The sequence below is a fragment of the Symphodus melops genome (genome assembly GCF_947650265.1).
Source record: "Symphodus melops genome assembly, chromosome: 15".
Taxonomy (NCBI): Eukaryota; Metazoa; Chordata; class Actinopteri; order Labriformes; family Labridae; genus Symphodus; species Symphodus melops.
In genome coordinates this window covers 22181448-22208528 of record NC_136705.1, presented here as the reverse complement: position 1 = coordinate 22208528, position 27081 = coordinate 22181448, and the positions used below count along the sequence as shown (strand labels likewise).

Sequence of the window (27081 nt, the reverse complement as noted above, 5' to 3'; positions counted from 1 at the left end):
TTTTTTTTTTGGTTGTTGTTAGGATTTCACGTGCCTCCTTAGCTCTTTATTCAATGTCAGCATGAAACGAGCGGCGGCTCCGAGTCGAGCTTCTTTTGCAGTTTGCAGGTTTGCTTGACAATCAAACAAACATTTTAAAATCAAACGAATGTTTATGGGACCCGTAACTGTCATCAAGTTGGAAATAAAGAACAAACTAACATCATCATCATCGGCGTTTGCGATGAAGTCGCTCTTTAACGGAGCAGAACAAATACATCTTTTGATTGACAGTCAGGCTTGTTAATAAAACTGCATGTCAGCAAGTTTGTCCCTAACACACCTGGGGTTCATTGTTTTTGGTTTACATGGGAAGTGTATGTTTCCTTGTTTTCTTTTCTTTTGGGCTGTGTTTGGTTCGGGGGTGCACTTTGATTGTTTTGTTTGTTACGCACCGTAAGCAAACTCGTTGGAGAAAGTTCCTTTCTCAGCGGTTTGCTTTCTGTTTCATCGACGAGAAGTGAAACTGTCTTCACTGTTTGATTTGAAAGTTTTAACTTTATTTTAAATGAGGCTGTGACAGCGTGGTAACACTTTATTTCACAGAATACGACTGATCATTTCTTGGAAGTAAAAAAAAACATTTTCAGCTTTTTTTTACAGATAAACCTAATTAATTATTCTTCTTCTTCAAACTTTACATTTCCAACCAAAAATAAAAACAATCATTAAGAATCCGACTTTTTGACGCCAAATGAAGATGGTATTAATATTGAAGCATGTATTCAACATGTTTCATTTAAGACGTTTTGGACAGTAATAAACAATGAAGAAATATTTGCAATTAGTGTTGTTGAGACAACACTGACGGAGACCAAGACATCCTAGAGACCAGAGTACTCTGAGACAAGAACGAGACATTTAGGGGTCGAGACGAAGTCAAGAGATCCGGACTCCTCCCACTCTGAGACAGAGACATGACCGAGTAACCGAGTAAAAATACTTTTCATCACGAGATGAAACCTTTGAGTCCTACAACACTATTTGCTATAGCCTCAATGCAAAGCTTATATTCCAACATAAATGACTACTGACTTGGTTATTCCCTGGAAACCTTCAATGAAATTATCAGTAATTTAGAGACTCAGTGTAAAATAAAGTGTGGACTCATTTTCATCATCACCACAAACAACCTGAAGAAAGTCATCACAGTTGTGTTTTGTGTTACGAGGCTCACTGTCAGTGTCCTTTCCCAGCTAAAGGCAGGACCAACATGGAGCTGCGAGAGAAGTTCATCCTCCCAGAAGGCACCACTCAGGTGATGGCGAGCTTCCGCTACCGAGGCCGCAGATCTCGCCCATCGTCCAGAGGAGCCTCTCCCACCAGATCCATGTCCAGTCAGAGCTGCCCCGTCCCGGCACACCAAGCAGCGACCGCCGCCGCCAAGGTCAGAGGAGCCACTCTGCTGCCACGTTTCCCTCATTCTGCGTACCGATCATTCCCCACCATGATTTCCCTCATGCCTTCTTCATTTTTCCTCATTTGATCATGTTTTTTTGTGACTTCCTACATCTTGAGTTTCTCCTGTTTTTTTTTTATTTCTGAATCCATGTCTGTGTTTTTGATTTTATTTGCCATTGTTCCTCAGACTTCCCAACACATAACCCGCAATTATGATAAGCCCTGGCTTACAAACAGCAAACCCTCCACTCCTCTTAAATCATCAGACTCCTTTGGGAGCCAGGGTTCATCCTCAGAGGTATCGTCATACACAGAATGTGGAACGCTTCATTATTACAACCCAACTGAAGTCTGCAGCATTGCTCGTCTGGACAGAGACGATGTATTGATTTAGCTGATTTGCAATCGGATCCTCCAAAAACAAAAACTGACAGATCTGACAAATTGTGGTCTTACAAACTGCTTCCAGGTGTTTCAGACTTCAGTTGGGTCTTTAAGCTCTGACTGTTTTGATCACTAAAGGGCTGAATGTTTCATTCTTGATGCATCAAAAATATCTGTCTCTTTTCAATGCAGTTACTTTATGAATCCCTGTATATAAAATCTATGCATGTCTGATTGCTTCTTGACTCTTTAACTTCAGGCTGACAACCATTTAAATACCAACAGCTTCATGTTTAACATATAGTTCTCACACTAACAGCTCTACAGAGAGCTCCAGCAGGTCTTGATATTTAAAGGGTTTTAGAGGTCAAATGTCAAACTAACTCCACTCATAATGTTTGTTGTACCATTAAGTGTCTGGTACAAAGCGCCGAGCATTAAACTACAATTCTTTACAAACTAGAGGTATTGAGGCTTCTGTCTTTTTGCAGGGTACGCCGGTTCAAGGCAGCAAATTACGCCTGCCTGGGTTCATGTCAGGAAAAGGATTTCAGTCAGGCGAAGAGGGAACGTTGATCAGCGCTGCTGTACTGAAAGCTCGAACTGGAGGTGAGTCGAGAGCGTTAACGTCTGAGTGATTCGGTGTTTTATTTCAGCTTGTTTTTATTCTTGAAACTTTTCAGTCTCTGTTGAAGAAGGAGTTGGTCCTTGTAGCTTTGACTAGAAATAAACAAGTCACAGTGAAAACAATATTAAAACTTAAACTGAGTTCTGATAAGTGTACTCAACGTTGTTCTGTCAACATGAAACATGCTGGTATCACTCAGCTTCCTGAGTACACTGTGATTTAAATATTGTTCATAGAGAAGAATGTAAATCTGTCCAACAATGTACATATCATTGATTTCTGCTTCTACTGAAGACATACTTCATGTCAGCAGAGATCCTGAGCAGATGAAACTCGTACTCTTTATCTCTGTAGAGTCCAGAAAACACTCCAGCCGACCTGGAAGTAAAGCCGGGAGCAGAGGGAGCAGTCGCAGAGGAAGTGACGCCTCTGACTTTGACATCTCGGACATCCAGTCTGTGTGCTCAGACGCGTCCGAAACAGTCGGTGACTCGGCCCGAGCCACGCCGCGTTCTGCTTCACGACAACGCGGAGGAAAACCCTCCAAGATCCCCACTCCTCAGAGAAAAACCACTCCCACGAGCAAACTGGCCAAGGGATCCAAGCGATAGTCAGTGGCCTTGAAAACACAAAACCCAGGAGCTAGTTGCACCCTAAACACGTGATGGACACTGGAGAATCTAACTTAAAGACTGCAATTGTGTTGAGTGTTATTTAAATTGTTGCGAAGATGTAAAATATTCTGTTGAGAGGAAATATGGTTTAATATTTTGTGAGAATGGAACGTCAATGGCCTTTTGTCTTTGTTTTTAACGTATTTTATTTTCTGTGAAAAATGTCAAATTGTTTTTATCGTATTTTATTTTATTGATGATAAACCTGTAGAGGTTTGACGGACACTAGAAAAATCTTGGGATGACTGCACACCGCACGGTTAGCTAACATTTCTAAACACACTAATGAAGGGCAACACACGCAGGCTAGCGCTCTGAAAGTTACTGAATGTACTGTAATTTATGTTGGCTCATGTTTGGAGTAGATGGTGCATTGTGGTACCATTTGAGACACTGCAATTATCTTACTTAAGTGCTATGATGTACTTGCCACCATGATTTAAAGGGCAATGCAATATACTACAATAAACCCCAGTAAGCACTGCAGAAACCTTTGAGAACACTATTTAAGGCAAGTAGCAGCAACCTCGTAACCATGAAGCTTTGAAGTCCTGTTTGTTTGTGAGCAGCTGAAGTCCCTGTTTTGTTTGGCCACTTCACAGCAGTGTGTTCATTGACCTTTAAAAGGTGCCGCTCCATGTAGACATTCTATTGTGCATCCATGTCATTGTATGGTTAATTTCGGTAGAGCTGAAATTGTTACTGTAACATTACTTTGTAATAAACCTGCTTGCAGCAAACCACCAGAAACTGGTGGAGACCACACACTGTCTTAGCTTTTTTTATTATCTGTGCTAGCACCGCTTTTAAAGGAAGAATGAGCCTCTGACTTTTCCTGCTACACCATTGCAATTGTTTTTGGCGTTGATTTTGGCGCCCCCTGTGGACAGAGCAGCACCTCTTGCCTCTGCTAATCTTCTCCTGCACATGTGTGAGTAGTGTTTTCTGATGCAAAATCTCATCCTGTGTTCAGTTAATGGTCAGATGTATCACTCGTGAGGATTGTTTGTCTGCAAAAATGTAAAGTATCATTTCTGCTGCATGTTGTAAATGACTTGAGACGCGTACCCTGCTGCTATGGTTTCATAACAAGACATTCATAACAACAACGGAGAAATGATCAATCTTGTTGCTGATGGTCTTCTGCGTGTCATGAAGGCTCATCAGTATTAATGGTCCTAATCAGAGACGCTGCTTGTCAACAGGCCAGGCAGTCAACTGCTTGGGACTCCTGATCAGTCGGGGTTATCTGAGGGCTCACTGAAGGCCCCAGATAGATTAGATTAGATCAGATAGATAGATTGATAGATTGATAGATAGATAGAGTCAACAGAGGAAAATGAATTATCCCTCTACAGTATGTGAGAGACAAAAATAACAGGAAAAAAGAGGACGTAGAGTAATTGTGATAAACGCCGGTTGGATAGCCCCCAATTGAATTTCGCCTGGGGCCCCAACAGACGTCTTGTGTTTCAAATACATTGGCCAGACGTGGCCATCGACCAGGCTGGGGGGGTCTTGGCCCCGTGTAGCTCCTAAAGTTCCGGGATTTATCAGGAATGAATGTATGCTATAAGAATCACAACACTGACTTATATTTGATAAAAAAAAAAAAATCTCTGCATGATGAATGAGTGATTGTATCCTATCTGTGGGTTTCATTCTGCTGTCCGTCTGCACAGTTTCCCTGGAGTCTGGTTTTGGGTTGTATTGAGGTGGTTTAGGCTGAAGGTGTGGTCTGCTCTGGGAGGAATGTTTGCAGAGCGTCTTGTGTTTAGCTGTGACATACTGCATCTTTCTCTCAGTGAGACTGTGCAGATGATAAAACACCGTCCTGAATGAACGTACACTAAAAATCTGTGAGTGTTTTTTAAAAATCCATTGCAGATTTACTTTTCTCTCCCAATCTGTCCAAGGTGTTCCAGTGCATCAGCAAAGAGATGATCGAGATCTCAGCCGAGTAAAATACCGGTACATAAAAACTTATGTTAGAGCTCGTTCAGCGAAGCCTTTTAACAGAATCTACTTCTTCCTCAATGTCCCTGTGATTTTGTCCTTCTGACAGCGTTCACCAGCATGTATTACATGTTATCGTCACCTTCACCTCCTTGATGTGATGACTGGCTTCACTGGACTTGTACTGTAGGTGTAACTGGCCTATGAGAGGAGTCAGATCCTGTGGGGACCAAAGGTGGAGTGGAGCTCAGGGGTCAGGCTCCTCTGAGAGCCACAGCTTTAGTCTGAATGGTCGTCCTGTTCAGCTCACACACCGACCCGGGGATGGCACTTTAGAGCGGGATACCTCCTCACACCAGGAACTAAGAAAGATCCATCAGCACGAGTCCTGGGACTTTCTGTTAAAGGAATATGTGAGTAATTACAACATCGCCTGTTAATGGTCTTCATTTTAAAGTTCATTACATGAGGGAGTGGGATATTAGATAATTTGAGGTTATCTATAATGTTTGTTTGCTGATCTGAGAATAAAACAGTATGACGAGCTGTGTGTCCTCCAATTAGGAAGGAAAGCGCTGCAGAGTTTTCAAGGTTAAAAAAAAATACTGTTTTTAAGAAGCAGAATCTTCCAATATAATGTTTTTGATTTTTAAAGTGAAACTGCATAAAAGAGATCTGGTATTGAAAATTGATTTAAACATGTTCTCTAGTTTTGATCTTTCACTTGATAATGTCAAGCCAAGAAATTTGACATCACTTTTTTCAACAACTTTAATTGACGTCTATTTAAAACCTTCTTGTACACTCATATATCAGTTAATCTCATAAACAAATGACTGCTTGGTATCATTACTGTGCTACAGGCACTTATAGCCCTGGACCCCAAAAGAAATTGAAGATGCCAGCCTACAAAGACATGTTGGTGTTTGCAGCACTTTGTGCCATTTTCGGACTGACCCAATGTCAAAAACTACCAAGTAAGTTTTGTGTCCAATTTCAGTTTTTGTTTCTTACACTTTTTAAACTAAAGTAAAGCTTATGTTGTCCATAGCATAAAGAATACTGGAGCATCACAGAAACAATCATTTCTGATGTTTATGTGAAGCTGGATTTGTTGGCTGCCTTTTTGACATAAACACTTTTTAGTTACACAAACATGATCAGCGTGATCAGTAATAACTTTTATTTGCTGCTTGGGTTATAGACTTTTAGCTTTAACACTGTACTATTGTAATAAGACCAGCAGATGGCAGTGTTTTTCTTGCATTCCCAGCAGTAACACCAGTCTGGTATTTCCCGCTCTCATCAGTGACTCGGTGGACACTAAAAGGTCAAAGAGGTCATGCGTGGGTTCAGTTGTAAACATAAAGTAACTGAACACAAAAGTAAACAGTCATATCAGTGGAGATATCATTTTATTTATTCATCCATTTATTTATTTATTATTTTTGTCTCTTATTTTACTCCATTTCTAATCAGAATCGTTCAGTGTTTTTCTAACCTAACAGGAAACACCACAGACATTCTGATCTCACTGGAAGTGCAGCACAAAGCGCTCAGTGTTAAGAATTCTGGAGCCAAATCCAACAGTGAAAGAAAGTAAACGGCCTATAATGGCTTTAATAGATTAGCTCATGTACCTGACAGATGGCATTATTAATAACAGTGATGTAAGATTTACAAGCAGCTCAGCACCTTTGATGCTGTGTTAGTGTGACGCATAACTAATCTCTGTGTTTGTGCTGTGAGGTTTTGATCTGCTGGAGGAGTTTCATGTGCCTGAATCTAAAGGAGTGAGGCGAGTGGACGGTTCTCAACCTGAGGCAGTGGCCTACAGAGTCAACCCCTCAATCCATCTACGCAGGACCATGAGGTACAGTCCCAAAACATCTGAGCCCTCTCATTTCACTGAGGCTTTAGGTTTCTTAAAAAGCCACTGAACAGAGCCTTGACATTTATTTAAAATGAAAGTGAGAAAGGAAAAGAAGATCACATCAGTGTTTCATGTTGCAGAGCCCCTAAGGGGACGTGGGCAGAAAATAAGTTTCTCATGCTCACCAGAAACTGTTCCCAGGGCACTAGAACTATTCATGTTACTCAAGATTTGCGTGCGTAGGAGAACGTGCACAAGCAGTTTTTGCTCCTTAGAACAAGAAACTCTCATGCACACGATACCTTCTTTAGATCAGGGGTTCCCAAACTTTTCATACTGCAACCCCCCCCAAAAAAGGATGCGAGAGACGGGGAACCCCCCTCAGTATAATAAAGATAGCTTTGACCTTTGACCTTAGAGCACGTGTAAGGGGTTAAAATATTGAACATTGTGCTGAGCAGCACACACTAACAGACCAATCCTAACACTGGCATTAGAATAACACTAAAGAACTCAGAAGCCTTCAAAAGGTGAGATTATTTCAGTGTCTGTGCAGTGTGACGCACAAGGAGCTCAACAGGCACATTCACTGTTACACTGCACAAATCCTACTTCAGAACTATTTCACCATTGTGGCTAAAATATGCAGTTTGAAGTCATTTTAGAATTGTTGTTGTTTTTGGAAGGCATCTTGCGACCCCCCTCGAAGTGTCTCACGACCCCTCAGGGGGTCCTGACCCCCCACTTTGGGAACTCCTGCTATACAGCACGGGAAACGTTCTTGTGCTCAGAAGATTTTGTTTACATTTCTGCCAGTGTCCCTTTAGGGGCTCCATAGAGTATATCACACATATATTGAAACCTCACACATGTATGACTGTAACAGTCAAAAGTCCAGGTTCTTTCCAACATACCCAGTTTGAAGTTACTACGTCATACTTTACTACCAGTCTCTCAACTTTGGCCAGACTTACTCTGTCCCTCAGCGCACCAACTTCCCTTCTCTTACTGTATACTGTTCATCAGGGTGAAGACGTTTGTCAGACGGATTTGTAGGATTTAAAAACAATGTCTTTTCTTCAGTTCGGGAAGTCTGTTGGTATCCTGCAATTGTGCTCTTGCGATGACACGCCACCATTATGCCTCCTCAAACAGTGTCTCTAAGCGGGCGGGGTCCTCTCTCTTCTGCCTCTAGTTGCAAGGCTGATGATTGGAGAAACAAAGAGATGGCGTGACACTCGGAAAGCATGTATTGAACCAGTTTGAGCCAATAAGTGACACACTGACCAACTAAACGAGTCTGTTGCATCAGTGTGAACACAAAGCTAAGAACAAAGTCACGACACGACAATGTATTTAGTGAGGAAAGAGTTTTAACGTTGTATCCCCATGAAACTAAATTATATTTTTAGTTAAATATGCTGGAATGAAATCTATAAATATTGATGGGTTGGACACCTTAAGCTTATTCAGACTTGTGATATTTTTTTGCCATTTAAATCTGTAAAACGTTTCTCACCGACTGATGCTAGCTCTCTGGTTTCCTGGAGGCTACAGTAAATAATAGAGCTGGTCAACATTTTTTTTGTGACACAGTGAATTGTCTGAGGAACTATTACACTATTGTTCATTAGCATGCTCACATAGTAAAACAAGATGGTTAACACTGTACAACTGCCAAACAGCAACATATAAGCATTGTATTGTGAGCATATTTAAAAGCATATGTTAGCATTTAGCTCAAAACACTGCCACCCTCACAAAGCTACAGAGCTGCTAGCATGTCGGCAGACTCTTTGTCTTGTTTAACTTTGAACTCTCATACCGTATTCTGGCGCTGAAAGCAGCATTGTCTTTGAGTTAACTGAAAATGTGTTTTGTTCCAAAGAAACAAAGATGGGTTGTCTGGTGGAGCATCATCAAACCATAATTGAAGAAAAGTTAAAGGATAATGTCATATGCTAATGTGAAATTTAGATGTACGATTAAAGTAGCTGGTTTTACTTACTCTTCTTTTAATAAATATAACCCACATGTTCCCTCTTTTTTTTTTTTTTTTTTTTTTTTTAAACATCGTTGGCTTTCTTTGATCCAACTCTCTAAACCTCACTTTGTACCACAGCGATGTGTATCCAGATGGACTCCCCTCTGATTACTCCATCATCGCAACCTTTAAAGTTACCAAGGACGCTGCTAGGAAATCCTGGGACCTGTGGCAAGTCAGTGACCCTGAGGGACGAGAGCAAGTGGGCCTGCGTTTCCAAGGCGATACACGCTCTTTAGACTTCTTCTACAGCAGCCCTCATGGGAGCCAGATGCTGAGGACCTTTCATGGTATGGAGAAGTTGTTTGATGGAGAGTGGCACAAATTGGCGCTGAGTGTGAAAGGCAGCCAGGTGAAGCTGCTGATAGACTGTGAGCAGGTCAGCGTTGAGTCCATTGACGAGGCGAGGCCGGTCATCCAGCGAGGATTCACTTCCATAGTGAAGCGGGCTGCAGGAGACCGCTCTTTGTCTGTAAGTGAAATATCCAGGACTTCGATGTACTGTGTCTTCATGACATTTCAACTTCCTTTGATTTGCATTACAACTTCCAGTTCTTATTTACTCTTGTATCTCGTGCCAGGTTGACCTCCAGCAGATGGAGGTGTCATGTGACCCAGAGCAGGCTTATTCAGAGGGATGCTGTGAGCTTCCAAATGTGGTGAGTCTCCCGTCATTCAACATGGTTTCTCTCCTTCTGCTTTTGGTGTTTAATTGTTCACCAACTTTTCTCCCGTATCACAGTGTGGGGGGTATGCAGAAATTGGTTTAACAGCTGGAAGACCATCTTGCAAATGTATGAATGGACAACCTGGCATTCAGGGACCCCCGGGGCCAAAGGTGAATTTTCTTGCACAATAACAATTTAGCGGAACATACTGAGGAGACATTTGTGCTAACATTTGTTCATAATTCTTCTTCAGGGTCACAGAGGTCTTCCGGGAGAACCTGGAGATGGAGGAAGACAGGGAAACTGGGTAAATACATTTACAATAGAGAAATCGTTTCCAATATAAATACAACTGGTGAAAAACGCAATTTGATGAAATTGTTCTAGGTTTTAACACAGTCCCTTATTCCACAAAAATATAATAAATAATAAAGACTTATATGAAAGTAGTGCCACTCAGTCAGGGTTACAGTATCTTCTTGGCCTCCACGCATGTGTGGCGATGACAGCACAGGATCTGCAGAGACTCTGTCATGCATTCCAACTTATCGATTGGACGCGATTCTAACCAGCATATTTGACAAACATGGATGTAACTGCAAAGCTCCTTCCAAATCTATGCTGCGTGATTTATTTTGATTTTACTGATGTTTTCTATAATTAGAGGTGTGACTGATAGGAGTGCAAAGGAGGGCATTCAGGTCTGTTACAAGTCGACCTAAAGTTAGGTTGAGAGAACATTTTCAATATGACGAAACCCATCATCGGGCTTCAAAACTCCCCTTCAGAAGAGGGTGACACCATTGAGGCTACGTCAAAGTTTGATACAGTCTGTGATATAAATGAAATGAGACTGGAGAGATGCTTTAAAGGTCCATTTATTGTAGTAGGATTTTTTGTACACCATCTGTAAACCTCTTGGCAGTAGAGAACATTCAATATATCCTCATTGTCATTTCTATAAAAACAGACTGTAAGACTGAAGCTGCTCTTACGCAACATGTTGGAGACTCTTGCACTATATTGTTGTTGTTCATTTTGATGAATCACTATAAAACGGGTCAAATTTTTCATGGACCAAAACATTTGAAATAGGATCAGTACATTAAATAGCGTACGAGCGGATGAAAAACAAGATTTTTGTGGCGGATAGCGATACTGGTAAAGTTAAAACTCCGTTCATAATCTAATGTGACAATGGTTAAGTTTATGTGTAGTGAAGTAGGAATATGGCCTTCCTGTAGCAGCGCAAGAAAGAGTTAAACCGATCTGTGGGTGACATTGTAAAACCTTGTGAGACAGCGGCGAAGCTGTGGAAAATGGCAACAGAAGTACTACTGAGACACGACAGGATGGAAACAGATCTGGAAGCAGAAGCGCTTAGCGATAGTAAACATAGGGGTTCCATTTAGAGTCTGCAAACTCATGTCCGCCTTGCAAAAGATTCAGGGGGAAGCCAAGATAAACATGTACTGATACACATTGGACAATACATTTGTTTTTGTAGGTCTGAAATACCCATTTGCATGTTTAAACACAGGAATTGAATATAGGATTCAACAGAACCTGGCAAATGATCACAAGATCTTCTAATGGTTTTGCAATTCCATTTGGAAGAAACGGAGCCAAACTTAATGAATCCCACACACACAGGGAAAACAAGGCCGTTGAGCAATAACCCGCCAAGTGTCTGGTAGTAAGTGGCATTACTGCTCTGAACTATTCTGTTAAATGTCTCCCATGTTTTCTTTCTTAAATGTTTTTAGTTGGCAGTTTAGCTTAACTTGTCCACAGTCCAAATGGTGAAAGACAAGAACCGTTTTGAGAATATAAAAAGAACACAACAGCTATCAGCCGGTTGAAAAATGCGTCAGCAAATACGCTCACATTTGTATCCTTCAGGGAGCTGCAGGCGTGATTATTTCCACTTTAGATTTATGACTTATTAATCTCTTTGATGCTCGGCAGTCACTGTTCTGTTGGATCTGATCTGGGAGCCTTTTCACAACTGTCCGGAGAACATGTGTTCAATCAGGGAGGTTCTTTCTAAACAAATGTGATGGTGTTGCATTTAACATGCCCCTTGAATTCAAGGAAATCCACCCGTGCTGCCTGTGCAAACACATGTACATTTAAAGCACATTTCCAGAGCTGTGCATGCTACATATTGATGTCCTGAATTGCAGCTGTTGCTCATCTGGGAGTAAACATCTGTCTTGTGTAAGTCGTTAGGGTTTTGACCTCCTGCCAGCTTGTGAATCACGGAGCTCATGTTTATCTCCTCTCCTGCTGGCATTCAAGGAGGGCATTTCCTGGCACAGATATATGAACTGTCCATCTCGGGTGCTGGGTGGTCCTCTGCTTCTCTGAGCTATATCGCCTTAAAAATGTTGTAAAGTTCACGGTCATGCCTTTGGCCGTACTGTCGGCCATCTTTGAGGTTAACCTGCGCCCAGCTGACTTTGCTTAAAAGTGTTAGGTGAGGTGGTCAAATAAACTTCTAACACAAAGGCAGCATGGCCTTTCTCAATCTGTTTGTTGGTTCAGGGAAACACAGCTAAATGGAAAACACTTTTACTACTGAGGAAGTCAACATCTGTACAAACAATACTCCTCCGTTATGTTGCCTTTATGACTAATGTTTCCTAAATTCTGCTGAACATGCATGTGTATATTTTCCACCAATGTGACATTTATAGCATGGCCACATTTTCAACTTAATAATCTTCATTGAGTCTTCAAGAGAAGAGTTTGGAAATACACTATATCCCATTGTTGTTGAGAGTTAGATTAACATGTCAGTAGCACTCTCATATCAGAGTAGGAAATATAAAGCTTAAAGCACGAGACAGTTAACATAAAGATTTACAGCAGTGGGAGAAAATGAAGCTACATTCTGCACAGCTAGCCCAGGTGTCTCTCGTAAAAGATATTGTAGATCATTCTAGATAAATACTAGAAATGGACTTTGTTGGCTAAAAATTCAAATATAAACTTAAGAGCTCCTCTAAGGCTCACTGCAGTGCACCAATCAGGTTTTTTTTTATACACTAAACAAATTCACTCATAAGTGAGATCTAGAGATTCTGGCTAATTAGTCGCTCTACAAACAAAGCTAGGCTAGCTGGTTCACCAGTTTTCAGTCTTTATGCTAGGCTAACTCCCTGCTTGATGTAGCTTCATATAAAAGAAATACAACTTTTTGAGTTACCACTTTCTTCTTGTTGTAAGATGAAGAGAGGTCTGCATCACATGAAGCTAGAGCTAGACGTGTGTTCGCTCAGCTTTCAGGTATAATGTTACACAGTAGATGGAAAGTATCATCATGCATTGTCTCACCAGTCTAAAGCCAAGACTAAGCTTTCCCAGAGTGCACCACGTCCCCTCCTGCTGAACGCTTCCCTTAGTATTATGACCAGGTGAAGCCGTTTCTATAACTGGTCTCCATTCAGACATGTAACCCAAAGTTGATTGTTGGTGCTTCTTGAATTGTACTCCTCCATTATGCCTCTACCAGCTGCATCCCTGAGGCTGTTTCACTTCCCCCACGTGTTAGCAGGGTTAAAGGTTGGACAAGGTGGGGTTCATGTAAAAGGAACATGTTCAAGCCTCTGAGCGGCACAAACAACCTGAGGGAAGCGCCGTCCCATCAATATGAACACAGAGCTGAAATAGGAAAGTCAGATCTCACCAATATATTCAGTTAGATATCTGCCATTTGATGTTTAAAATGTTGCATATTGTTTCTCTGCAAAGTTCAGTAAAGCTCTTATAATACGCTGATCATTACTAATTGTCAAACATCATCTTCAGCAGAATTTTCTCCATGTCATTCCTGAAAACACATTTGAAGAAGAACGTTTGTTATCTTATTTACAGTCAGACCGTCTGTTTCCTCTTTTTTCAATCTATATGCTAAGCAAAGCTAACTTCATCTAGCCTCAAGTTGAATATTTATTGTGTAAGCTTGAGAGTGCATCTGACTTGTAGCTGTAAAGCATATGAGAGTGTTTGATAAACAACGTTTTCATGTCTTTATTCAGTATCTGCTTTGCTGCTACGACTTCAGACACATCAAGCTACTTTGTGATCTTCATTTGGGGATTAGGCTTGTTTTTATGCGTAAACTGTTTCACTGCCTGGTGCATTAAACGTTTAGTCTCTATAAAGTTAGTTTTGACTTTCTCACAGTGCGGAAAGTTAACGATGTTCACATGTAATATTTAATTTCTCACACTGGTCCGTTTACAAACAACTAGCATCAGGGCAACAAGTCGAGCTTCTGACAGAGTCAAACTTGTTTTTGCAGGGGATCAGGGGAAACACAGGAGACTACGGCAACCTGGGGGAGACAGGCCTGAAGGTAAGATATGCCGTCATGTGTTCCTATCAGGGTTTAGTTTGACTCGTTTTCAAGACATATTAATGGAACCTCACACACACGCTCATGTCCTCAGGGTGAAAGGGGAATCAAAGGCGAGAAAGGAATGAGAGGACTCTGGGGCCAAGTGGTAACTCATCACACTCATTATTAGTTATCATTATGTGTTCCTCGAAATGCTACAGATCTGTATTAATGAGTTGTGTATTAACAGGGAGAAAGAGGTCCGAAGGGGCTGAAAGGATTAAACGGGGCTGCAGGCTTCAAGGTAAACTCCGCCACATGAGTTCAGGCTTTAACTGGCTGTTTAATTAGGTAATCTGCTGCCAGTTATTGACTTTTCATTGGATTCCTGTGCAGTTTGTAGTTCAAGTTGTATAACTTTATAGATAACCCAGAGGGTTTCATGTCGACATTTGACTCTAATTAAAGGGAGTTCGGGGCCCACCTGGAGACATCGGAGAGACTGGGGAACTGGGAGAAGTTGTAAGCTAAACTGGTAGCCTCAGTGGTAAGCCCTTTTTTGCAAGTCATTATGCAATTACTGTATCACTAACATTGTGGCCTCCTTGAAGGGCCCTAAAGGCGAGAGAGGATATGAAGGGATTCCTGGGTTTCAAGGAGTCAAGGTGCTCATGTTTCCTCCTCCTTTTGTCATCTGTTTATCTCTAAGCAGGATTTAATTCCATCATGCTTTGATTTTTTTAGGGTGAAAAGGCGACCACTGGTGCAGCGGGGCGTACTGGATCCAGAGGAAAGCAGGTGAGCTGATGGGGGAATTCCCTGCTAAATATGCCCACAGATTATTTAAGCATGATACGGTGCTGACAATATGAAAACCTATTTGATACCAAGGAACCAAAAACAGAAGTTCAGGTCACACAATTGTGTGTTATTCCTGTTTTTAATTCCCACATTATAAATAAAATAACATATGCATTATATCAACAAAAAAAAAGTGTCCAGCATTTTGACAACCTTACTGCTAAATATCCTGAAGTAGACTTATTGCTTTGTCAACTTCTTTAAAAATCCTCTTATTTGAGTGCAGAGAGCCAGTAAATCATTTCAAATGTGGTAAAACACTGGGATAGAGCTCTGTGTTTGGCCTATGTGCCGTCTCCATAAACAATATTAGTTCATGTGGACGATTCTGGCTGAGACCTGAAAGCCTGGGCTACATCAACATAAGCTGGTGAGTCATTGAAACAAGATCCTCAACCACAACGATAACCGTCTCCATTGTATAGAAAACAAGAGTTCTTTGATCTCTTTGTTGCTTTTTATATTAAATGTGTTCCATGTGATGTTAAATCTTAACTAGTCCTGCTCCATATGATGATTCGACAGGGTATCGTTGGGGATCCTGGAGAGAGGGGCACTGCTGGAGAGAAAGGGAAGCCTGTATGTATCACAAATTAACTGTAATAATGTGAAAAATGAAACGTTTTGATTCTGAAGTGTAAAAAAGCCAACGTTTTGAATTTTGATAGTTATCTCTTTTTTTTGTAATTTTGTGAAAAATAGGGAATCCCAGGACCTGTGGGTGGAGCTGGCACCATCGGTCCAAAGGTGAGGATTCACATGGAGCGTCTCACACCTGAGTGCACACACAAAACTGTGTCTGTTTTCTTCTAATGCTTGTGTTTCCCCAGGGAATTGTTGGAGATCCAGGCATATATGGAAGAGATGGTGATCCAGGAATCGAGGTATTATCCTCGGCAGACAGTGAAATCTGAATGAATTTTAGAAGAAGTGCACTTTTGTAATCGTAAGTTTTATGTACTTCTTGCAGGCTTATCAAGGACCACAAGGTCTCAGTGGAAAACTCGGGAAAAGTGGACTAAAGGTAACTGATTCAAATTGTGTTGCTATTGCATATTATCATGCAATTTTGTTGTTTTTGGCTGATTTATCTGTTTTGGTTTGTCTATTTTACAGGGAGAGAAAGGCACTCTTGGGCCAGCAGGAGAAATGGGTCCCAAAGGCCGAACTGTAAGTCACTTCTTCAGTCACTGAAGACAAGCTCATCGTGCATTTCCTATGTAAAGTAGTTCACCATCTTAAAGAAAAACGACAAAGTATAAAGCAGTCCTTTAGGTCGGTTTAATAAATGTTTTATTCTCGAGGGCCCAAGAGGTTACAAGGGTTCTGCAGGGAAGCCAGGAAGACCCGGATTTATCGGCCCACCGGGACCTACTGTAAGTGCTCCAGATGCTTTTTCAGGACTCCTCCTAACACTCGTTCATTTCCTTCAAGCCATTAAACCTTGTCATGTCTTTACAGGGACATGTGGGTGTGCCTGGAAAACAAGGGCCCAAGGTAAATACATACTCATCCATTACCCATTAGCATTGATCAAATAATTACCCATTTATTCCACCATTCAAGAAAGAATTCGAACTGTAATCAGTGGCTCATGAGCTCAAAGCAACCACACTATTTAGGATCTGTAGGTGTTCAGCAGATCTGTGCAATTCTGATATATTAAATATTTGCAATTTTGCATCTGCAGGGTAACACTGGAATCCAGGGAATTCAAGGAGTCAAAGCTGAACAGGTACAGCCTTGAATTGTTCACCAGATGGGATCATCACTACATCCGACTTGTTGTTCTTCTTCTTATTGTAAATGTTTTCTTGTTAAAGGGAGAAAAAGGAGCAAAGGGGCCGAAAGGGAAGGTGAGCTGCGACTCCGATATGTTTATAATGTTTGCATTATAATGTAAAGCCACTACTAGTAACACACTACAACTCAATGATGTCTGCAGACTGAGACATGAGCATGGTAAAGATAGAAAATGTTTTGATTAAAGGCGTGTGATTTTGGCGCCCCCTGTAGACAAAGTGGTATCTCTTACCTCCTGTATATGTTTACGTTTTGGGCTTTTTAACATCAAAAATCTCATCCTGCTTTCACTTGACAACCAATTGTACTGTATCTTCGTATGAATCTTTACCATGGGAAAAAAAATGCAAAGACTGTTTCTTCAGTTTGCTGTCATCAAGTTGTCTAACACTTTACCCATTTGCTGCAGCTTGAGACATGAAAAAAGACTATGCAGATAGAGGCATCAATATGAATTTCATTCTGTTTCATAACAAAATAAAAATCGTCCACACTTTCTCACAGCAGCTTTAATCACATGTCGAAGTCGAGTCGTGTCACGGAAAGGAGCGGCCCTACAAGTGATTGTTTCCTCTCTATGATAGGCTGTGTTTATCACCTTCTCTGTTTCGGAACCAAACTGGATGAAACCCTGACATCAATTCAACAAGAGAAATTCCACTCTTATGTTTAGCATCTGTATATGAAATGAGTGCAGAACCACCCACAACTAACCCAAATGAATATTGCACATTTCACTGGTGTTCTCTGCAATCATGATTTATATTCAGGATTGCAGAAACCCGTTCCTTTAAGCATTTGTGACTTATATTTCAAATGCAGCTCTTTGTACATTTTCAAATTTACATTTTCCATGCTTACAAACACTTGATCGAATGTGTTTCACTTCTAGTTTTTTTTATCAACAGCTAGTTACTTTGTTTCATCTTTACTTTTCATCTGACATTATAATATGTGTTTTCATTAACTTTGTGTTCATGGCAAACCAATCTCTAACTGTATTCCGATGCGTGAGCTGCCTGCACTTCTGCTCATGTTGTTAACCTGCTCTGTAGGTTGGAGACAGGGGCGAGCAGGGTCCTCAGGGAGGACGGGGGAAGCGCGGGCCAGCGGGCCCACCTGGACGTTCAGGTACTGTCGGTGTCAAAGGAGTTCGAGGTGAAGGAGGACCAGATGGCTTTCAGGGGCCTCCAGGTCCACCAGTAAGTAGAATATCAGCCTTTGAGTCTTTAGCTTTTCAGCTGATACAGCAAGTGTTGCAATGCTACAGCAGAGTACAGTATGAGTGTACTCTGTAATGATCTCTACTACATTTGGCACTTCATCTAGCTGCTAATGATGGCACAGAAACAGCAGCGTAATCATTTTCAGTCATGGTTTAACAGACTGACACACTTATAGTGTTCACTGACAGCTTTGGTGGGAAGAACACGTTTAAAGAGTTACACATTAGCCCATAGCTAATAATGATTCACAGCAAGGGTTTCATTTTGTGTGGCTATAAATCCATAATGAGCCTCAGGAAATATTTTGGCTCCATTTGTTCATTGCGTCTCTCTGAGAGGCAGCCGTTGCTTCAGCGTACCATGCTCTGTAATGTTCCACACTGCATGTCCCTCAGTTGGGTCCCTTCCAGCGGTGGATGTGGTAATGATTTTCTTTCACAGGGCCCGACTCTTCCTGCTCAACACGTGATCGAGGTTTGTAAGAAAGTGGTCATGGAGCAGATGTCCACCTTTGCCAACTCAGTGAAGAGGACGTGCGCTGCAGTTTGTCCTCTGTATGGGGACGTGCCCATGGGTGCCCCTGGTCCCCCCGGACAGAAAGGACCCCCCGGACCTCCTGTGAGTGATTTATAATCACAGTGTTCATTGTTCAAGTTTTTTTTCACTAAATAATTGCTGTGGGTTGCTGTCTAAGGTCCTGCAGACCTTCAGCTAACGGGCTGCCAGAGTGCAGTGGTCGCTCCATACATTGTTCGTTATTTGGCTCCCCGGACGAGTAAAATGCAAACACATTGCGAGGGTCTGGACTGGACTACGAGAGCTGCAGTATTTGGCAGAAAAACTTGCAATGAAAACATTACGATTTTCCACGTCTCCATGAGGACAAATAAGGAGTCACAGACTAGACACTCGGTCTGTGTTGAAGGGGTTTTGGAGAGACTCGAGGCTGTCCTTGGATTGAAAAGCCTTTTCCACATTATTATACATTTCAGAACCAATTCATGTTCCACAACTTCTTTAATCACAGCGACTATCAGCCTGATAAATGCTCTTGAAGCCATGGCTATATTAAAATGTATCACTACATTAGATTATGGTAGCTCTGCCTCATGTTGTGGTGCTCAGTGCTAAATTGAGAACAGGGGTGAACCAGTGCTGTAGCATGTTTTCACAGCAGAGTGTCACGTGACCAGCAGAGTAAATCTGTTCAGTTTTGTGCACAAAGCCGGCCAAAGGTGAAAGCAACGTGAATCCACGACTTCAAAAGAGAACAACATTGAAAACAAGGAGACTAACGATTGATTTTCCTATTGATGTTGTTTTACAGGGCGACACCGGTAGTGATGGTGTTGAAGGAGAAGTGGGACTTCAGGGATTCTATGGAGAAGCTGGAGACCTAGGCCGACAAGGAGACACAGGTGTGGGAAAAAAACTAATCTAAGACGGATGATTTTATTTCGATGAATAAGATAGATATTCTATGAATAAGAACACCAACACTGTAAAATAATTCAGATGAACTGATTTTTGGGGCTGAGGGCAGAACAGCGTACACATCACTTTCATATAATCACCTTGTAAAGTTGCTGTTGTGAACGTGCTGGCAATCAGCAGCTTATTTGCACTCCCAACAGACATTTAGAAACATTACTGTTTATTTGGAGGCGTGTTTATGGCTCCATTTTTCACTTAGTGGTTCTTTGATTTATTTTAATGTAGCTTAATGTTGACTTAAACATGACTTGATAATTTTATTTTCTGTCTTTAATGACGAAATCTGCAGAGAAAATAGATGACAACGTTCCCCTGGTGATGTCATGGGGGGGGGGGGGGGGGGGGTAATTGCTACCTAAGCTTTGACAGTACGAAACATTTTGAAACGGTCAAAAAAAACGATCTGCCTCGGGGCGCCATGTAGCCGAGCCTAGCCTACATTTTTCAAAGTAAGACTTCAGTTCTTGAGTAAATTCTCTTCCCACCACTGACATGATCACTGTTGAGGTATTTTTGATTTAGTCACTTTAATCAAATACTGTAAAGCCATGTTGAACTCACAGACTAATATACACACTCCGCTCTTATTGATGGGTCGAGGCCTGAGCATGATGTCACACTAACGCTACATTCCTGTGCAAAGCCAATGAAAATGAGGAATATTTACAAGGTGTTCAAACATCTTTTGTCACTGATGTCAGTAACACATATGGTCGTTGATCATCATGTACGAAGTGGACTCGAGTCCTGGGGGAATTACTTTTGACACATCTGCTTTTAATCCTGCTTAAAGAAAATATGTGTGTGTGTCTGTGTTGCAGGTGACAGAGGAGACCAGGGTGACAAAGGGGCCAAGGGTTACGGCCTACCTGGCTACACTGGAGATCAGGGACCAAAGGGTAAATTCATCTGAAATACCCAATGATGTTTGATGATTTAAAAATGCAGTATTGCAGTAAGTGATGAGAACATCTGGACCTGCCACGTCACTTTTACAGGCTAATATCTGCTGAGTGTGTACATGAAATCCCAGGACAGGGTGAGGAGAAGTGTTACAGGAAGAGGAGTGTGATATTTGCCAAGAAGGAAATTGTTTTTCGAAGTAATTCTCTGAAAAATCGTGAAAAGGCCGTCTCCCTCAGCGTACTAAGAAGACAAATGATCCAGAAGACTGAAACATGTTTTTGTCTGCATCACAGGTCAGCGTGGACGTCAGGGCAGAGCCTTTAATGGGCAACCAGGAAAGCAGGGTGAGAGGGGACACGTAGGCCGACCTGGACTCAGGGGCCACCCAGGTCTCAGAGGACCTCCAGGTGTTTGTCTCACCTCTGGGTGTGCTCAGCTGGAATCCATCAGCCAGACAACTCAGCCGGCACCGCGGAGGTTGAGGAACCGCCAGTAGAGGAATGCAAAGAGTCTATGTGGACAGTTGATCAAGTAGTGAGGAGGAAAACATGGTAGATGTTTGTTGTTAATATGTTATTGTTGAAATAAATTGACATTTTCATGTAAATATGCATCCAAACTGAACTCCTGGGAACATTCTCACCTCTAAGAGAACAACACCAGTACGACTGAAAAAGATAGTGGTAACAAATGGTTGTACAAAAAGGCCACTTCATTTGATAGTTATATTTAAACTGAGTCGATGTTGTCTTTAAACATCTGTTCTTTATAATAAAAATCTAAAAATGGTATCAATGTCTTTTAATACTATTAAGGTCAGGTATCAGAGATGGGCAGAAGACTCTCCATCCAAGTCAAGTCTCAAGTCTTTGAGCGGCTTCTCAAAGTCTAGGCTTTTGTAGTTTTAATAAGTGATAATGAAATAAATATTTAATTCATAGAAAATCAATGTTTTAATAGGAGGGATGTACTGGGAGACCTCTTTCTCTCTAATCAGCTGCAGTCCTACTCCCCACACACACCCGAAGAAAGCTCTTTCTCCTGTTAACTGAATGCATTAGGCTGTTTTGTCAAATTAATTACAAGTACAACATGGTCCATATATGTGTCTGGGTGGCCGCCACGGTAACAACAACACCGCACTGTATCAGCCGCAGGTGATGTACTGTAGTGTATTTTACAGAATGAAAAGGATCACATGGAGACAAGTCCTGCAAGAACCAGAATTTTGACTCTAAAAAGCTCCAAAGAGGTGAGTTTTTTTCAGAAAGGCGATGTTGGAAACGTGAGTCAGAGTCAAAGAAAGCAGTGTGTTGTGAAAGTGCCATGCAGCTTGACAGACAAGCACTTTAAGTGGATGTTCTTTCAATGGGCGCAGTTCCCCGCAAAACTTTGTATTTCCGCATGAATGACTATTTCAAAGCTGCCTGTGGTGGCACTTCGTTTTTATTAGTCATCTTATCCTCTGAATAAAATACAAATAAAATACTGGAATACTCTTTGGATTGAGAAAGAGTCTTTCCGAGGCAAAAAAAAAGAGGGAAAACATTTACGATACAATTTTCTGGGTGCCAAAAACACCAACAAAGTAACTCTTTATATAATATATGTATTATCTGATACAGTGCCATTTAAAAATGAAACCTGAGATGGAAGATGCGATGGTGTTCCTATCTATCTAATAGTTTTATCTAATAAATCTGCATTTCCAAAAGGCTTTTTCAAGTGGAGCAGAACAAAATGCTGCAACTGGATTGAATGCAAACCAATTAGAGGAACACAGTCTATGAAGTAGTGGTGAGCTGATGAATAAAACAGTTCATTCCAACACTTTATTAGAGAAGTCAGTACAATCTATAAACAGACCGTGGGAATACAAGAATTGAAGGTCAACAGTTTCCATTTGTGAGGGGCAACCATATCTTTTTTTTTTTTTTCATGTCTGCTCTACTTTTTTCTTGGCAAAACTTTATAGATTCAAACTGTCTTGTCAGGTTAGCTACCAGAGTTAGCGATGCAGATTTCTTTCAAGTGAAAAGGTCCATTTGAATGTTTGGAGATCCCAACAGTAAGGATTCCTGGTTGCAATTGTTGTGCTTTGACATCCTGATTATGTTTCATTAGTATTCATGCTTGAGCTAAGCTGTAAACCTAAAAGTTAAAGACCTAATAAACAGTGATTATTTTTTTGTAGCAGTTGTTGTAGTGACAGCACAAACAATGACCCAACCATCTGTGTTCACCACATGGTGGCTCAGAACACGCTTTTGTTACGCGGATTGTTCACAGCAACATAGTCTGTACAAACCTGCTAGTTGAGCAGAATGGCGACTGTCCATTGCTTGAGGGTTTTAGATATTGCTTCTGTCTGTGTCTGCTGTGCTCTGTCATGGGCAGCTCTCTGCCTTGCGAACAAAGGGGGACAAAGGGCTTGTCGAGTTGAGAGAGATAATGATTTAGTGTTTACCAGAGCTAAATCTAATGGATAAACACTTCTAAAGGGAAGACTCATGGGGATCTCAGCATGTGGCTCTTCTATGGACATTATTGGCTCACATTAGTTTCCTCTAAGAAGCTTGTTGACTGTAGCTCTTCCTCCTCCATCCCTCAGTGACGGCAGCATCGTGTGTGCCATGCTGCTCTGGATTCTGTGGCCACTTCTGTCATGGAAACTATTACTCATCCCCGATTATCCTCTGAATTTTCATTCTGGGCTCAGACACTTGATTCATGATCACTATTTATCTCTGTGGCAAACCAAACAAGTGATGATGATAAATGCAGCTTAAAATGCTGGTGAGCTGATTAAAACAACCCAATACGGCCAAACTTCAAAGCGATGGCGCACAATCAGAGGTTATTGGAGAGAGGGGCTTTTTCCCGTCCTCGGGCAGTTGTTGAAAAAGTTTCAGATTGACTGCCAGATAGTGTAAATGTGAGTTGATGTAAGTTGTAAAATAGGTAATTGTGTTTGGTAGAAGTGAAAGTGAGCAGTGTGCCGTCGTTGTAAGGTCCAACTGTAGATTTCATCAAGTATCCTGACACAACTTTCCAACATATTCCCATTCAAACACATTGGCAGGAAAAGATGTGTCAGGGTGGGTGAATTACAAAAACAAACGGTTTCTGGTTCGTTTGGGCCTTTGGGATTTTGATGAACAATTTCCTCATTTATGTAATCCAATGCTGGTCTATTTTTAGCATTTAATTCATTCAGCATATTTAAAGCATTAGTGTAGTCTATTTATTGTTCGAGTAGTATTGACTCATGTTGCCTTGGTTGTATGCAGAAAAACAGACCGTATGGCAGCAACAGAGGGGAAGCGTATCGGCCAAAGTGCAATCTAGGAAACCATCTGCCCAAACTTAATAATAATCTCTTTAAATGTATACTTTATGTGCATCCAAGTAGAGATCAATATCCAGTTGAGGATGTGCCCTGTAAATCACAACCCTATTATTGCATTAAAAGCTGACAATGAAAGTCCAAAGATGCCTTACTTTAATCAGAGATCATCACATTGAAAATGAAGTTTTAGCTTGCTTCTCTTATCAGTTATTTGGACGTCTAACTGGCGACACTGGAGGCTCCAACTATTGGCCATTACCCCCACATGAAAAAGACTCCAAAGGGCAAGGCAAGAATTTGTCCTTTATTCCTTTTGTCTGACAGTGTGGGGCCGTGTCATGGGAACAGTTGGTAACTTATAAGGCTAACTAACACTTGTGAATAGCCATCAAAAAAAAAGAGCTTTTATCTAATCTTTGATTTTTCCGCCTGAAGGCAAGTCTGTCAAAAAGAAGTTGAAAAATCTGCCGTTATGTTTTGAAGCATGAAAAAGCATTTCTCCAAACAGCAGGACAGTCTGTACTGACTTTGTAATCTGCATCTACCTTCCTAGGGAGAATATTTAAGAGACATTGTATACCCTGATATAAGAGTCAAATCAAATCAATCAAAATCAAATGAACTTTATTTATCTGTTAGGAACTTCATTGCAGGGAAAGCGCCAGTACAGGACACAAGACACAACACACACAACATTCACACTTTAAAAATTAAAAAAAGTAAAAATTCTGATTGGTCATGAAGTCCCTAATAAATAGCTTAAAAACAACAATAGATTAAAAGCAGTGGTAAATTAAGTGATAAATTAAGTGGTAAAAGAAAGTGATCACAGTCCCTGTCAGCCATTTAAATAAATACAAGTACACTAACATGAGGACTTCACAAGCAGACTACTGGCTTTAGACTCAGGGCTTTGGGACCTCCACTATGGCTGATAAAACAGAGCTGAATGTTTCGATTAGAACAACCTTGATATCAACTCAGTCAGTCAGTGCTCTCTGTCATTTGTTAGCAGCAGTTTTGGTTCAAATATATTATACTCTGAAGCTTTTTAAAAGCTTCTGTGCATCATGATACCGTGGATTATTAAATAACTGAGAGTGCATTTTCATGTTTTTTTAAACACGTCAAAAAGTAATGACACTTTTGACAACCTGAGTAGCTACTGATTTTAACATCTGATCTGCTGATGTTCTCCTAGGTGGACATTTCTAATAACAAATTAACATGTTATTAATACAATGCATCCTGTTCTCTTCAGTCACAGGCTTTGTCAGGCGATCATATTTATTATGTAATATCGTTCACTGTTATATGTAATCAATGTTTGGAAATTTGACCCCAGTCCAGTCATATTGATGAATGTTCAGGCCTCTTGTAGGAAAAAACAATGAGAACAGATTTTCTGTCCCGTGTTTTCCTTCATGTGCACCTCTCGTTGGTTACAAACCAGAGGACAGTCAACAGAGACAGAAAATTACTCAGCATTGGAAAGTCTACTCTCAGCGGCAGGTCGGCCCTTCCCAGGCTACTCATTCCAACACAGCATTTTCCTGAGGGATCCAGCAGAGTGTGCTGAGGCTCAGGGTCAACCAGGACACCATCAGGGAAACTCTGCTGCTCAATTTCAGCACGAGGTAAAGTCTAAAGAGAATGTATTGAGTGAAAACAATCTACTATACATCCAAACCACAGCTGGATGAATTGATGTGGAACTATTGGCAACAAAAAAAGAAACAAGACTAAAAAGAGTAAATTAATTCTCCTTAACGTTTTTTTTAATTTATTTTGTTTCCATTTACTATTATTGGTGAACCAGCACATTATAGGTCTAGGGTGATAAGCATAGCATAAGCAAGCAAGCATAACTTTAGATATGATATGATGTTTGATATGTGGGCCAAGCTAACAACAATTTGATCACAGCGATTATGTGATATATTAAAAGATTATACATCACAATGTCTAATTCAGTCAAGTGCAGAAATAATCTCAGTTCCACCTCTTATCACGACACTCTCATTCATGTCATAACAGCGACTTTTAAGAGTCATTAAGTGGTTAGATGAAGAGTCAAACTGCCAGAGAAATTTGTAAGATTGAAGGGTTTTAGAAATATTGTTATTCGATACCAGCCAATCCTGTTCGTAAGAGTCAGGACAGCGATATACTGCAGTGGCAATTTATTTGTTCCATCCCTGTTACAGATCATAAGGACGCAGGACTTTTCAAAAGGACCACAGACAGTATAAGGCAGTTCTTTTGTGCGTCCCTTGTAAAGAGGCTGTATGCCTCATCACAGAGGCTGTAGGTTAGATTCCGACCTCAGCCCTTCGCTTCATGTCATCGCCCACTCTCTCTCCACCTAGAATTTCCTGTTTCTCTACATCTTCCATTTCCAATGAAGGTAAAATGGCCCAAAAAATACAACTCAGAGACAAGTTATGGACTACAAATACAAAGTGCCACTAGTTCCTCATAATCCAGTTTAAGTACTACTACTTATAAGTGAATGTTCAACCCTTAGAAGAAGCCATAAATATTTCCTTGAAAAACCAAACCAATACCTCAAACCAGTACTGAGTGAAAGTGAAAGCTTGTGGCTGCAAACAATGTTCTTTTTAAAGCTTGAAATAAAAAGGATCTTTTTTCAATGACTGGAATTAAAAAAAAATCCTTTATTGATGCACTTTCTTGTGAAATAACATTAACACACTGTCAACCACTGATCCCATGCACTCAGCCTCCTTTTAAATAACAACTGAATAAACTGTGTTGTACTGTGCTCTGTGCAAGCTTTTTTAAACTCTAAAGAAAAACTGCAAATACTGAGGCTGTTGATGCAGAGCAGGCTGCCACCGAGTACAAACATGATAAAACTTGCTCGAGTGGATCTAGGTGAGAGCTGTCTGCTGTACAGATAGCCGATTCAGTTCTGCATTAATGACTTCCAGCTGCTGGTGCAGCAGTAGCTCTTCACACCTTGTTCACTGCTGACTTGTCGAACATAATCTGCTGTCCACTCTGGTGATGAATTGGGATTCAGAAAAGGAGCCGTGTAATGCATTGCAGAGCAAGGTTATTGTGAAGGAACAATGGGCAGTGCAGTATATGACTCTCTGTAGACTAAAACTCTCAGGCTGATCTGGTGCTTGTTTTGCATCCAGAAAACTCCATGTTCTCTGCTTATGCCCCTAGCAACCCTCACGCGATCCAATCCCTCAACAGTTGGAAGGAGGCTGAGCTCATTACTATTATTTTCCTTTTGGGCTGTCAGAGATGGGCTGTCTGCTTCACTATTTCATGCTCTCCTTATCTGCTTCACTTTCCACCCATGGTAATTGAGGGTGGCTGTAGGCCAGTAAAAGTCGGAGTGAGGGGTTGGGGGGGGGGAGAGAGGAAGAAGGACAGGAACAGAGGAGACGGAGAG

At 41.1% G+C, this 27081-nt stretch overlaps 2 protein-coding genes across 5 annotated transcripts in view; both read left to right on the top strand.

Moving 5' to 3' along the window:
- The window catches only part of dst (dystonin), a 102967-nt gene extending 99076 nt beyond the window's left edge, over positions 1-3891 (top strand). For all 4 annotated transcript variants that reach the window (XM_079362286.1, XM_079362284.1, XM_079362283.1 and 1 more), the window contains 4 exons: positions 1236-1426; positions 1628-1738; positions 2316-2433; positions 2807-3891. In XM_079362286.1, coding sequence (XP_079218412.1) covers positions 1236-1426; positions 1628-1738; positions 2316-2433; positions 2807-3063 — 677 coding nt within the window. In that variant the 3' untranslated portion in view covers positions 3064-3891. The remainder of the gene's footprint in view (positions 1-1235; positions 1427-1627; positions 1739-2315; positions 2434-2806) is intronic.
- Positions 3892-5975: 2084 nt separating this feature from the next.
- On the top strand, positions 5976-21091 carry LOC306836293 (uncharacterized protein). The gene is made up of 26 exons (XM_079363293.1): positions 5976-6059; positions 6832-6955; positions 9078-9471; positions 9581-9658; positions 9742-9837; positions 9921-9974; positions 13977-14030; positions 14125-14178; positions 14263-14316; positions 14481-14534; positions 14624-14677; positions 14757-14810; positions 15399-15452; positions 15576-15620; positions 15704-15757; positions 15844-15897; positions 15990-16043; positions 16178-16249; positions 16335-16370; positions 16564-16608; positions 16697-16729; positions 17732-17878; positions 18344-18520; positions 19230-19320; positions 20218-20295; positions 20596-21091. Exons 1-26 carry the CDS (start codon positions 5981-5983, stop codon positions 20796-20798), a joined length of 2292 nt encoding a protein of 763 aa, XP_079219419.1. The 5' UTR covers positions 5976-5980; the 3' UTR covers positions 20799-21091.
- The last annotated feature ends 5990 nt before the right edge of the window (positions 21092-27081 follow it).

Coding starts and splice junctions, on each gene's coding strand:
- LOC306836293 (XM_079363293.1), top strand. CDS start 5,981: ATGCCAGCCTACAAAGACATGTTGGTGTTTGCAGCACTTTGTGCCATT. Junction 14,179..14,262: donor GAGGACTCTGGGGCCAAGTG/GTAACTCATCAC, acceptor GTGTATTAACAG/GGAGAAAGAGGTCCGAAGGG. Junction 14,811..15,398: donor CTGGATCCAGAGGAAAGCAG/GTGAGCTGATGG, acceptor ATGATTCGACAG/GGTATCGTTGGGGATCCTGG.